Source organism: Podarcis cretensis (assembly GCF_951804945.1).
Source record: "Podarcis cretensis genome assembly, chromosome: 7".
Taxonomy (NCBI): Eukaryota; Metazoa; Chordata; class Lepidosauria; order Squamata; family Lacertidae; genus Podarcis; species Podarcis cretensis.
The window spans coordinates 93679181-93693354 of record NC_137176.1 but is presented as its reverse complement, the minus strand read 5'-3'; the positions used below and the strand labels follow the sequence as shown (position 1 = coordinate 93693354).

The window sequence follows — 14174 nt, the reverse complement described above, 5'->3', positions numbered from 1 at the left end:
AATTTTTTGTGACTGTCACTTTTTAAGCTTTTTTGCGTGCAGCCTCAAGCCCCAGCCTGGCTAATAATAAGGGACCCCTGACCATTAGGCCCAGTCGTGACCGACTCTGGGGTTGCGGTGCTCATGTCGCTTTATTGGCCGAGGGAGCCGGCATACAGCTTCCGGGTCATGTGGCCAGAATGACTAAGCCACTTCTGGCGAATCAGAGCAGCGCACGGAAACGCTGTTTACCTTCCCGCCGGAGCGGTACCTATTTATCTACTTGCAGTTTGACATGCTTTCGAACTGCTAGGTTGGCAGGAGCTGGGACCGAGCAACGGGAGCTCACTATATATATATATATATATACACATATATATATATATAATATATAAATATAAATAATATATATAAATAAAATATATATAAATAAAAATATTAAGAAATATATATATTAACCAGGCTGGGGCTCAAGGTGGCTCACTCAAAAAAATTAAAACAAAATAAAAAAATTCCTTCCAGTAGCACCTTAAAGACCAACTAAGTTAGTACTTGGTATGAGCTTTCGTGTGCATGCACACTTCTTCAGATACCTTTTGTTTTGACTATGGCAGACCAACACGGCTACCTATCTGTAACTCAAAAAAATTAAAAAAGCTTTAAATACTGTATATATATATGTGTGTGTGTGTGTGTGTATAGATATATATATATGCTTCTTTGCATGCCTCTGGGCGGCCTCCATCCCACTGGCGCTTCCTCCGAGCTCCCCTTCCTCCGCCGCCTGCCTGGTCGGAGTCCGGACTGGCCTGTTCCTTACAGGCGCGGCCAAACTTGGCCCTCCAGCTGTTTTGGGACTACAACTCCCATCATCCCTAGCTAAGAGGACCAGTGGTCAGGGGTGATGGGAATTGTAGTTTGGCCCCGCCTGCAAGCTGTTCAGCCGGAGGGCGGGGTGTGTCTGTCTCCTCAGTGACGGGCATCCTTCTCCGCCAATGGCTTTAGGAGACCGAAGCGTTTCCTCGCAAACCGCCGCGCAGGCACCTTCGGGCTACGTTGTGCGGGGCGGACCAATAGCGAGAGCGAAAGGGAAGGGGCGGGCCTCCCTCCGCATCGCTCGTCACGAGACAAGGCCGCCAGAGCAAGGCGGCGGCGGGGCGGGGCGGGGCGGCTGCTACTCACTGCGCGTGCGCCGGTTTCCTCTGCCTTACGCGAAAAAGGGGCGGAGTCATGAGAGAGCTCCATAGAGGTAGAAAGCGAAACGAGCGAGCCCTCACTTCCGGTGAGATTGCGGCTGGAGCGGGGCAAGCGGGGCGGGGACGGGGCGCTGGCTTCCAGCTGAGATCCCCCTTCCTCGTCCGCCCGGGGAGAAAGCGGCTTTGCCCCCCGAGAGCGAATATGCGCGAGCTCGTGCTCAGGTGAGGCTTGGGAAGCCAAAGGAGCGGGACCCGGGTCTCGCGGGGGGTTGGGATGGATGACCCTCGGGCCCCTTTCCAGCTCGTCTGCTAGGAATGCCCCGATCTTCGGCCCGGGGCGCCTCGGCTGCCCGCTTCCCCTTGCGGCCCGGGCCCGTCGCCTGGGGGGCTCCTGACGCAGGAGGTCTGGCCGGTCGAGCAGGGAGCCGCGGGCCGAGGGATGCCCGGGGGGCCGGAGGGCTCCCTGCCCCGAAAGAGCCGCGGGACTCGGGCGCCCCCTCCAGCCCCGACCCCAGGCTGCCCGGGGGCGTCCGTCAGGGGCATCCCATGCCCCCCTCCTTGCTGTCCCTTCCAGAGCCCCCTTGCGGGGCAGCCCCTTCTTGCTCCCCACCACCGGGGCGCTTGGATGTTGCCGCCGTTTCCTTTCGCCGCCTCTTTCCTGGGCGCAATGCGGGGGGGGGCGCCTCTCGCTCCCCCCCGTCCCGCCTCGCGTCGAAGGGACCCGCCAGCGCCTGGCTCTCCGCGCTCCTCTAGGGGAAGCGCGCCAGGGGGCGGGGCCTCTCCTCCACGCCACGCCCCCTCCCGCAGGTGAGGGCGGGGCCTTAAATACCCGGAAGCGGAGTCGGGCAGGTGAGACGCGCCGCGGAGGAAGGCGGACCAGGTAAGGCGGGGAGGGGCGGCTGCTGCTTCTCCCCCCCCCCCCAGCTGCTGCTGCTTCTCCCCCCCCCCCCAGCTGCAGCTTCTCCCCCCCAGCTGCAGCTTCTCCCCCCCCAGCTGCTGCTTCTCCCCCCCCAGCTGCTGCTTCTCCCCCCCCCCCCCCAGCTGCAGCTCCCTCGGCTTCTCCCTCCCTCCTTTCCTGGGCAGCCGGCGGAGGGGACCCAGGTGTCCGGGGGGGCTCAGCGGCCTCCTCCTCCCCCCGAGCTTTTTGGGGCTCCTGCCCACCTGCCTTCCCGGTCCGCTCGGGGTCTCCGGAGACCCCCGCCTGCCCCTTTCTCCCCCTCCCGGGCGCGGGAAGGGAGAAGCCTCTGCCCCCTTCCGTCGCCCCGATCCCCGGCTCCGCTGGCTCCCTCGCTCGGCGTCTCCGGGCTTCCTCTTCCCGGGTTCTGCTTGGCAGCTGCCAATTCTCTTCTTTTCCCCTCCTCTCCTCTTGCATCCCTTGCATCACCCGACTGCTCCGTGCATTTAAAGAGCCCTCCAGAAATGTTCATTTTCTCCTTCCTTCCTCAAGGTTGCGATATCTGCGGCGTCCTGACTTCCAGAGCCCTGCTTTTGGAGGCTGCTGCTGCTGCTGCTGCTGCTGCAGCAAAAGCAAGAGAAGGCCTTGGTGCCCCTCGAAGGCTGGCAGGCTTAGGGCAGCTTTTGGGGGACTGGGGTCCAGCTCCTCAGATGCAGGAAGAGTTTATCCTCCACCACAAGCAGCTGTAGTGTTTGAGGTGCCGCTCTTAGAGGTCTCCGCTTCTAAAGTCCTTGGAAATTCCTTGAGGCTTGAAGCATTTATGTCTGTGGCTTATGCAAAGGGTTTTTCTCTGGGGTTTTCCTCACCTGCTGGGCTCCCGCTACATTCAGAATGCCGCCTGGGATTTGTTTGGGTGGCTGTGATAAATCTCGGGATCTCCTAAAATTCTGTCTGGAGAACTGTTGGGTCTTGCCGTTTCCCTGAGCAAGAAGCCTGTTAAATGGTGCTCTGCTTTGAAACTGAGGTTTCAGTGCTCACACCCCTCTTTAATCCCAGATGCAGTGGCCAATTACTGAGTGTGGCGTACAAGCTCTCCTGCCTTCAGGATAAGCTCTTGCACCATTTCTGGGCTTGGCTGTGCAGGGGGCGGAGAGGGTGAAGCGGCTGCTGAGTGAGGCCACCGATTTTACAACTTCTAAAGTTGTTATCATGTTCTATCAGCTAGGGAGGTTAGGGCAAATAATTTAAACCAGCTAGCTATTAATTGTCAAGAGGATTCTTGACAATTACACAATCTGTATGCAACTCCCTTCTATTCTATCTGTTGTGGCTTCATTGTCTGCCTAGTGTCTGTCAGTGTCATGCATGATGCCAGGGGGGCCTTGGGCTAGTTTGATGGATGGACTGCAGGTGCTGAATGGGACTTGGCCTTGTCTGTTTGACGGAGAAGGCAGTGGACTAGTGGGAGAGTTTGCTTCCTTGCCATTTGGGTCCTGTATGTTTAGTTTCTGCTGAAAGCATCTCTTGTGTCTTTTTTCATAGCGGGACTGAACCTGGATAAGGGAGGAGGGGGCATCTCCTCATTACTCTGTTTACTTACCTGTTTAGGGAAGCTTTTAATGTTTGATGCATTACTGTATTTTAATATTTTGTTGGAAGCCGCCCAGAGTGGCTGGGGAAGCCCAGCCAGATGGGCGGGGTATAAATAATAAAGTATGATGATGATGATGATTACTCGTGGAGCTCCTCTTGTAGGGGTGACGTATGAATTCCAAGTGTCTGAGGAGGGGAAATTCCCTTGTGCTTTGGAGACTTCAGGTTCCAAATATTGCTAATTGTGTGGCTTGTTTGGTTGCCTCTCTCATGTGGGCCAGGATTGTGTTTTGACTTCTGGTTTTAGCTGTGCATGCTGCCCTCAGTGGACACCTTGGTCCAGAAAGGCACCACCTCTGTGTCACTCGTTTTTCAAATCCTCTGATCTTTCCCAGCAATATTGATGCAGCTGAATTGCTGTGAGCTTGTTTGCCCCATAAGTTACTTCTGCTTCTCCTGACTCAATGAAACCCATTGAGATTCCAGCATGAATAGACGTGAGCATGAAGAGCATGTGTGAAGACCTTTCTTAAGAGCTTTTGTCGTTTTCACAGGCCAGGCAAGAAAGAAGGAAGCAGCTTCAGAACCCAGTGCCCTCTTGTGTGTTCTTCTCGGACGTTCGCTTGGAAAGGATGAGGGAGCTGGAGGCAACAACCATTGTCACCTGTCGTCTGGAAATGGCCAGAGATCTGGAGACATAGAGCTCCTCTGCTGGTTGTTGGTTGTCTCTCTGGAACTGGGAATTGGCTCACTGAGGGCTTCCCAACCCCGACCCTTCCTTGAGCCTCAGAAGATGAACTCTGGCCCTTCCAGCTCTGGAGCTGAGCAGTGACTCTTAGCCTTTGCTCCCAGACTACGAGAGGCATTTGCCCTGGGAGTGTGTCCTCCTCCTCCAGCACCAAAATAGGGTCTTCTGGAACCTCTCACTTTGAGCAGCAGGACTCCTCCGCTCACTGGGCTGGAAACCCAAAGACAAGGAGGATGTCTGAGTCACGGGTGAAACGTAAGTACGGCAGAAGCATGGAAGGCAAGACTGGTGTGTCTGTCTCTGTGTATTTGTGTGCAGGTAAAAGGCTTGGGGGCTTTGGGGGCAATTTTTACAAAGCCAATACCACTTTTAGGGGCTTCAGAAGTTACTGAAGCCTTCAGCTTGTAGCCATTGGTCTTGGTCTTAGTGGAGTTGCATGGGACAGTCATCTGCCTCCCCCACAAACTCCAATTTAAGGTTTTCTTACCTAACTAGACTTGGTCAGGGCAAAAGTAACCACTTCCACTTTTAGTTCCTAGGCCCCCCCCCCACATGCCTTTACAACAGAGTCAGATTTCTCTCGTGCCCCAAGTGGAAACTGTGAATGGTTTCTGGTTGCACTTTGACTAGTGCTTTGCCAGCGCTGTTAACAGCCAGGAACATCCCCAGTCCCCACCTGCCTGCTGGGCCCAGTGGTCTTGGAGTGGGGATAAGGAGACCGTTTTCTGGTGGCTTCCTGGGGCTCCTGCTGAGCCAGAAGGAGAAGCCTGAGCCCAATGCCAGGCTAAGTGCCAGGGCTCAGTGGCACAGCATTGGCCTGGCGGGGAGGGGGCCCCATGTTGCCTTGACCTGCTACATATTATTCTTGGCTTCCTTCCTGCACCCGCAACTCTACTGAGGTTGCAAAGGGAAGCTTTTTAATGTAGCCTCACTGAAGTTAATGGCTTCAATAAGTTGGCTAATTAACTTTGGGACTCCTGCAAGGATGGCGTCTCAGGGGTGCAGGATTCCTGACTTGCTCCCCCTTTAGACACACAGGCAAATTTTACAGCTGCATGAGATTTCTCTTGCTTATGCATTGCAGAATGCTGCCCATATGGGCTGCTGATGCAGAATACCCCCCTCCAAAAACATTCTGCCCCTTCAATACTTTTTAGCAGTAGAGGAAGGGGAGCCAGTAGCCGAGAGAGTGAGTAAAATATGACAGAAAATAAATTGGCCAGGCTAGCAGAACAATTTGCGTTTCATAATGCTGTCTGGCCAGCTTGCCTGCCTGTGTGCTTGTCTTCCCCATTAATGCAGAGCAAATATGCGTTGAGATCACTGTAGAGCGGGCACCAAGTCAGGGAACCCTTATTCCGCATGCAGCAGGCGTCAGCCTTTGCATTTTCTACTTAGGAATAGAATAGAATAGAACATGGCAGATTCATGTAGAAGAGCTTCTGCTGCGCAGCAATATTCCTGTTGTGAAGGTGGTGGGAAAGCAGAATTTGGCCTCCTGGTCGTTGTGGAGGGCGGCTGGAGGCTTGAAAGCAGCTGCCGGATGTGCCCGGGTTAGGCGGTCCCTCGGGGCACCCCATTGCAAGGTTGGATGCCTCTGGGTCATCTTGAGAGTCAAAATGCCCTTTGAAAGGAACCCGGGTCTCTTGCAGGGGGTGGAGGCAGACAGATCATTCTTGCCTGTGGATTTGACTTTTGGTCGAATGACCAGACGGACAGAAGTACCACATTTCCCCCTGTTTTTGCTGCATTCTGTCTTAAGCCAGTATAGGCTGAAGGTGGCCAAAATTTGCGTGAGAAGATGGAAGGTACCCTCATGGTCACAGAAAGCCTTCTAATGAAGTTTGGTTCCTGAGATGCCACATTCTGTGACAGACGTCCAGTGGCGTTCCATGGCGGACCCCTCCGTGTCTGCCGTGGCTCACGTGGATGTTTTCCACATAGCTCTGAAAGGGGTTTGCTTTGTTCAGCCTTTCCTGCGCTGCAGCCGAGATGTGCAGCCTCTGCAGAGCACACAGGAGGCTTTCTGCTCCTGGCTGAGCTTCTTAGCACCCCCGACCTTTAGCAATGAATAATTGTGCAGCTAATTTCGTCTTCTGAGCAGCACGCCATCTCCCTTTAAAAGAGGAGAGCGGCTGGTCTCTTTGGCACAAGCAGCGCCTGGGTCAGACAAAAGGTCCCTCTAGGCCAGCCTTCTGGGTTTCCGCCAGATACTCCCAAGGGGGCAGCCCACAAGTGCAGCCACATCCCACTTGCTTTGATTCCTATTCAGAGGCCTCCCACAACAGGATCACAACTCCCATCATGCCTGGTTCTTGCTGTGGCTGGTGGGGTTGGAGCCCAGGGCTCTCCAGAGTGCCACCGAAGGCTCCCTGCCCCTGTGCTGAAAGGGTCAGTGGGCTTCAAGGGGCACTTTGCCCCATTGTCCCCATGCAGGATTTGGCCATGCTCTGCCAGTGCAGACACCAGCACCATCTCAGCCCCCATTTAGTCTGGATTGTTTTATTTGATGTTTTAATATCTGGTAAACCGCTCTGAGATCTTTTTTCTTTAAAATCTGTACGGTATAGAAATGAGAAGAAAATTACCGTATTTTTCGCTCTATAACATGCACCCGACCATAGTTTTTAGAGGAGGAAAATCCGTAGGCATGCCACCCGTAGGCATTCCCTCCATAACACGCACAGACATTTCCCCTTACTTTCTAGGAGGAAAAAAGTGAGTGTTATGGTGCAAAAAATACGGTGATCATTACCGTCCTCTCCAATACCCGGGGCCCCTCATCCTTCTCCCAGGGAGCAGGAATGCTCCTCTTACCAGTATCCCATCGTGTTCCCCGTGTGCTGATTAGGAGGCAATGCAGAGAATACTAAGTGGCTTGGCAGTCGCCTCACTGCCCAGGGACTCTCCTGGAGGGCTGCTGTCGTCATGGTCCTCTTGTGAGGCCAAGGTGGCTTGTGGAGAGCTCTCTGCGTCCTCTGGAGTGGCTTCAGAGTGGTCTGTCTCTGGAGCCAAAGGGCTCCTTGACACTGGCCTGGCCCTGGCAGGCTCTTCTAAGAGCAGAGGAGTCCAGCTGTGCATGCTCTGGGTTTCCCTTTGCGTGCTTTCTTCCTCAGACGCACAGGCAGCAGAAGAGCTGGGTGGGAGCTGGCGAGGCTGATGGTGAGACGAGAGGAGGTTGTGGTGAATTCTGGGTGCTCCAAGTGCCTGGTGGAAGAATGGAATATTTTCTAGGGCGCTCTTAAGTCTTTGCACAGAGCACCTAGCTAGGACGGTGGCGTCTCAAGCAGGGTGGTCCCAGTTGCTTAGCTGGGTCTGTGTGCCCTGTGACAGGGCAGTGTTGCTTGGGAAGGTGGAATGAAGCCCCCAGCCCCAAGACCAGGCCAAGGCCGTTCTTCCCCTTTGCTCCTCGCCTCGTTCTGAGACTCAGGCAGCTCGGCAGTTTGTCTGCTGCAGTCTGGCCTGCTCCCAGTTGACCGTGACCACTTCTGTATTCATTAAAAAAAACACAATTCTGGATCTTTCCATGGAGGCTCAGTGCATTTATTTTTTACTCCTATGTCCTGCTTTTCTGTGGTAGGATCAAACTTAAAGGGCCTTAACAATAAAAAAGACACGTCAAAGAAGATAAGTATGGCCCCCGCAGTATAAAGCATGAACAGGAAAACATTGCCCAGAGAGGAGGGTGTCTTGCAAATAATAATAATAATAATTTATTTATTTCCCAGCCACTCTGGGCGGCTCCCAATCGAATATTAAAAACAATACATGGTGTTAGGAGATCTCTTGAATTCAAAAGAATTCAAAAAGGCAGAAAGCTGTTTTCTTTCCAATAACCCACAACTTTAACCCTTCTCCTCTCTCTCTCTCTCTCTAATCAGCAGCGTCTCTCTCCAGCAGGAATCTTTTCCTAACCCTGCCTGGAGACCCCAAGGCCCTTCTGTCAGCAGGGCAGGAATCCTAGGGGGTAGATAGACGTTGCCCTCCCCAACCGGAGAGCTGTGTGCCAGAGACGAGGGTTGGGTTTGGGGGCTGCGTGCTCTCCAAGAGGCCACATGTGCACAGATCCAGGTGGAAGCTCAGCGCTGGGGAGCTCCGTCAGTGGTGCAGAGGCCTCTTGCCTCCCTGAGAGGAAAGAAGGAAAGAGCCAAGATGGTCACTCCTGGCTCTGTCAACACGGCACCACCACCAATAGGACTCCCTCCTTGAGGTGTGGCCATAGGCAGGGCCCATGGAATGAGCCTGGCAGGAGTGCATACGATATGATAGGATATCTTTATTTTATTTTTATTTTTTAAAAAAATATTAGGTAATTCAACAAAACATACTAAAGGTAAAAGGTAAAGGTACCCCTGCCCGTACGGGCCAGTCTTGACAGACTCTGGGGTTGTGCGCCCATCTCACTTAAGAGGCCAGGGGCCAGCGCTGTCCGGAGACACTTCCGGGTCACGTGGCCAGCGTGACATCGCTGCTCTGGCCAGAGCCAGAGCCAGAGCCGCACACGGAAACGCCGTTTACCTTCCCGCTGGTAAGCGGTCCCTATTTATCTACTTGCACCCGGAGGTGCTTTCGAACTGCTAGGTTGGCAGGCGCTGGGACCGAGCAGCAGGAGCGCACCCCGCCGCAGGGATTCGAACCGCCGACCTTTCGATCGGCAAGCCCTAGGCGCTGAGGCTTTAACCCACAGCGCCACCTGCGTCCCTACAAAACATACTACAGTATCTTAAAACATATCCTTAATTCCCCCCCCTCATTTTTCTCCCCTCCTCCCTCCCTCCCATAAACAACCCTCCCCTCCCCCTGACTTCCCTCAGTTCCAATCTCTGCTTTCTCTATAAATGCTATTCTCTGCATGTTACAGAATTGTATAAGTCCTTAATTTATCTAACTAATTTTTATCAATAAAAGATTTGTGAGTGTTTATTCAAAGCCTGCCAAGGAGTCCAATTCACTTTGTTGCATCTTTGGGTACTTTGTAAAAGGTTCCCATTCTTCTTTAAAGTCACAGTTATCCTTGTCCCGTAGTTTATGTGTCAATTTTGCCAGTTCTGCATAGTCCATCAGTTTTTCTTGCCATAATTCTTTAGTCAGGGTTTCCTCAGTCCTTGTGCTATTAAGACTCTTGCGCTGTTGTCGCATGCATGAAGATGGTTTTCACGATACGATATCTTTATTGTCATTGTCCCATACAGAACAATGAAACTGAAAAATCTACATAAGACATTCAGAAACCCCTAAAAACTCTGAAACCCCATTTTAAAATATTATATACTCCTATAGAGACTCCTTTATACTGCGTTTAAAGCCAGAGGAGGGTGCCTGTCTCAACCCCTGGGGGGGGTGGGATGCTGTAATGGAAATTCTTGTGGACCTCCTCTCCAGCCTTCATAGAATTGTAGAGTTGGAAGAGACCACAAGGGCCATCGAGTCCAACCCCCTGCCAAGCAGGAAAGACCATCAGAGACAACATATGGTTGTCAAGCCTCTGCTTCAAGACCTCCAAAGAAGGAGACTCCACCACACTCCTTGGCAGCAAATTCCACTGTCAAACAGCTCTTACTGTCAGGAAGTTCTTCCTAATGTTTAGGTGGAATCTTCTTGCTTGTAGTTTGGAGCCATTGCTCCGTGTCCGCTTCTCTTTTTTTATATATATAGATATTTATTAGATTTTTCCAAATTAATACAAAAAACAAAACAAAAAATGCACAAAAAATAACAAAAATACAGAAAAACAAAACAGATGTAATTTTCATTACTTATTTCCATTAACTTATTTCCCGGACCTCCTCTCACCTCCCCCTTTTGTATTCCAGTTCGAATTCTTAACTCAGCAAATCCTTATTGTAACTTGTTATAACTTATTTTAACTTATTACTCAACCTTTACATTACGGCTGGTAACCACTTAATTTCTGTCCAACATCAATCTAACATTCATTAATTTTACAATATTTCTGCAAATAGTCTTTAAATTTCTTCCAATCTTCTTCCGCCGACTCTTTTCCCTGGTCTCGGATTCTGCCGGTCATTTCTGCCAGTCCCATATAGTCGATCATCTTCATCTGCCATTCTTCCAGAGTGGGTAGTTCTTGTGTCTTCCAGTATTTTGCAATCAGTATTCTTGCTGCTGTTGTAGCATACATAAAAAAGGTTCTGTCCTTCTTTGGCACCAATTGGCCGACCATGCCCAGGAGAAAGGCCTCTGGTTTCTTCAAGAAGGTATATTTAAATACCTTTTTCATTTCATTATAAATCAATTCCCAGAAAGCCTTAATCCTTGGGCACGTCCACCAAAGGTGGAAGAATGTACCTTCAGTTTCTTTACATTTCCAACATTTATTATTGGGCAAATGATAAATTTTTGCAAGCTTGACTGGCGTCGTGTCCGCTTCTCTGGAGCAGCAGAAAACAACCTTTCTCCCTCCTCTATGTGACATCCTTTTATATATTTGAACATGGCTATCATATCATATCACTTCCTACTGTCTCTTCTTCAGGGCTGGCCATGACCCTGATGGATGCCACAACAGATAAAGACCCTCTGGTCCACGAGCAAATATTTAGCGCCCTGTGCTACCTGGGAGGAGCGGAGCCAGAGGAGATCTTGAACGCCTGCGAGGAGTACCTGCGGCAGCACGACAAGGTGAGTCAGGGCAGGCCTGGCTGCTTGCTTGGCTCTGGCCGAATGGCACAGGAGAGGGAGGCTGAATGCGCTTTGGAGAGGGAATGCGCTTTGGGCTGAGGGGGAGAGAGAGCAGGAGGGTTGGAAGTCAAAAAAAGAGCCCTTCTCATTGCCAAAAGCGTCTCCTCCTTCCCCACCCAAAATTGAAGACATCTGGGTTTTTTATTTTTATTTTTATTGCTGCTGCTTTAAGTGCTAGGAAACTCGCCTTTAGAATCAGGATTCTGGTGCCAGGGAACCTCTATTGGTTATCTGCAGATTAGTTGCACTGCAGAAGGCGTGCTGGGGAGACCACACACTCAAGAAATGCAAAATAACTTTTGCTAGGTTTTAATAACAAAAACGAAGGGACAGGGGTGGCGCTGTGGGTTAAATCACAGAGCCTGGGGCTTGCCGATCAGAAGGTTGGTGGTTCGAATCCCCGCGACAGGGTGAGCTCCCGTTGCTCCGTCCCTGCTCCTGCCAACCTAGCAGTTTGAAAGCACATCAAAGTGCAAGTAGATAAATAGCTACTGCTCCAGTGGGAAGGTAAACGGCGTTTACATGCTCTGTTCTGGTTCGCCAGAAGCGGCTTAGTCATGCTGGCCACATGACCCGGAAGCTGTACGCCGGCTCCCTCGGCCAATAAAGTGAGATGAGCGCCGCAACCCCAGGGTCAGCCACGACTGGACCTAATGGTCAGGGGTCCCTTTACCTTTTCCTTTTAATAACAAAAACAAAAACTCATTTTACACTAAGTTACATTATATCAATAAGCATGACCCATCTATCATCCCATTCACCAGGGAACTGAGAGAGCTACATGCTGCTCTTTATATATTATACCCAACTGCTGACACAGCTTAATTACCGCAAATTAACAGCACCTGCTATACTGCTTCACAGCTGTAAAACTAGGTCATCTTATTTGCTCTGGCCCTTAAAGAAATACACATCTTGTGAAACAGTAATGAACCTTAATATTTAAAGAAACCATTCAACAACCTCCTGGTGGATTGTGCCCCATATTGAGGGGGGGGGAGAGGCACAAGTGACCTTGGATTTTCGGCCGGAAAGTGCAGGACTGTTCTGGGCAGCCCCTGACCCCCATCCTTCCCATTTCCCCCTTTCCAGCTGGCTTACCCGCACCGCATCATCGTCCTGAGGGCCATGGAGGCAGTGGTGAGGAGCAACCTGGCTCAGCTGGACAAGAGCACAGCCAAGATCGTCATCTTCTTGGCCTCCAACGAGATGACCAAGTCGAAGGTAGAGGGAGCGCTGCTTCTTCGCTGGGGGGCCTGGCTGGAGGGGGCTTTCCCAGGTTGCAGAGATGCCTGCAAGCTGCTCTGGGCACGCAGACCAACCACCTTCTGAGGATCTTTTATTTCTCTTCTTGCTCTTGGCAAATAATAATTATAATTTTTTATTTATACCCCGCCCTTCCCGGTTCAGAAAACCGGGCTCAGGGCGGCTAACAACAAATTTAAAACACTCAATTGATGCAACAAAAAACAGCATAAAATACAGTATAAAACGTGAATAACAATAAATTCAGAATTCAAAAATCAATTTAAGAGGAAAATAAACATTAGATGATCACCAGGGCTAGCTGGCTAAAATAGTCCTATTTGGGCCAGCGAGGAGACCAGGGGAGAATTAACTGTGGGATCCCAGAGCGCGGAATCTTCATAAGAAGGGGAGAGGGAGGGAAGGAAGGGGAATAAAAGATCAGGCTAAGTTCAAGTTGAAAGCCAGGCAGAATAGTTCCGTCTTACAGGCCCGTCGGAAAGAGGTTAAATCCTGCAGGGCCCTGGTCTCCTGGGACAGAGCATTCCACCAGGTCGGAGCCATCACTGAAAAGGCCCTGGTGGAGGATAGTCTGGCTTCCTTAGGGCCCGGGACCTCTAGATTATGATTATTTATGGACCTTAAGGTCCTCTGCGGAGCAGACTAGGAGAGGCGGTCCCGTAGATACGAGGGCCCTAAGCCACAAAGTGCAAATGACCTCTGGCTGCCTTTGAGCCATGACTGGTCCTCCTGCCCGCCCCATGGGGCTCCCGGGCATGAGGGGGGCAGGTCCGTGTTGCAGCTGAGGCCTCTTCTTCCCGTTTGCTCCAGGAGATCATCTTTGAGTGGCAGCAGGCGGCCAGCAATGTCCTGGTGGCAGTTGGCAGGCGCTTCATCAACAAGGTGATGGAGGAGGTACTGACCAAGTTCCAGCCTGGAATCGTGCCCCATTACTTCATTGTGCAGACGTTTGCCAACCTCTCCATGACCAATGGTTAGTGGTTCTCTGCCCCCCCCCCAAATCCCTAGCAGTTCTATCCCCCTGGAGAGGAGAGGGGCCAGGACACGAATGGGTGGTCTGGAACCACGGTGTGGCTAGGAGACCACAGGTGTCCTCTGGGGCCAAAGACCAGGTGTGTGGGAGCCCCCTCTGCACCACCACCAGCTCCCCATAGGTTATCCAGGCCGACGCTCTGAGTTCGAGTTCCCCAAAGGACTTGGTTTCATCCAGCTTCCCTCCCTCTCCTCCTCCCTGCCAGTGTTTGGGATGGTGCCATTCCTGAACTCCATTCTGGGGACCATGCTGCCCATGCTGGGGATGGCCAAGCAGGACAACATGAGGACCGTCTTCTGCTACGGTAAGGTGGCCAGGATTCCCACACTTCTCTCTGGTGGCTCAGGCAGGAGCTGTGGCTCGTAGGTGCCCTTGTGCAGGGCTGCATGTGCTCAGCGGTTGGGCAGAAAGAAATCTCAGGCCAAACAACAGAATATGCTCAAGTTGTGTGTGTTCTCCTTCTCTCCGTGAAGAGCATTTACCCTTTAGAATAATGGCATCTTCTAAATTAGCTGTGGCATTAAATGGCACTCAGTCCCGAGCCATTCCAAAGTTAATCAGTGAGGCTTCTTGCTAACGATGACTATAGGGGCACTCTGGCTATCCATGCCTGAGGAAGTTGACATCAAACCCAGAAAGCTCCGTGCCTCTGTCTCCTGCAAACCGAACTCTGCCCCTGGTCGTTCTCTTGCAGATTTCTTGCCTGTGTCCACATTAACAGGGCACGGCTTACATTTGTCCCTGGAGGGCTGTGGGTCAAGT

At 51.7% G+C, this 14174-nt stretch overlaps 1 protein-coding gene across 8 annotated transcripts in view; it reads left to right on the top strand.

Annotated features, from left to right (window-relative positions):
- Window positions 1-14174, top strand: part of MROH1 (maestro heat like repeat family member 1) — a 65020-nt gene that overhangs the window by 5932 nt on the left and 44914 nt on the right. For 6 of the 8 annotated variants that reach the window (XM_079984140.1, XM_079984133.1, XM_079984139.1 and 3 more), the window contains exons 2-6: window positions 4218-4666; window positions 10908-11053; window positions 12206-12337; window positions 13190-13352; window positions 13618-13716. In XM_079984140.1, coding sequence (XP_079840266.1) covers window positions 4645-4666; window positions 10908-11053; window positions 12206-12337; window positions 13190-13352; window positions 13618-13716 — 562 coding nt within the window. In that variant the 5' untranslated portion in view covers window positions 4218-4644. Of the gene's footprint in view, window positions 1-1269; window positions 1398-1965; window positions 2056-4217; window positions 4667-10907; window positions 11054-12205; window positions 12338-13189; window positions 13353-13617; window positions 13717-14174 lie in introns of those variants that run through there. The other 2 variants (XM_079984135.1, XM_079984134.1) reach the window with 2 other exon arrangements.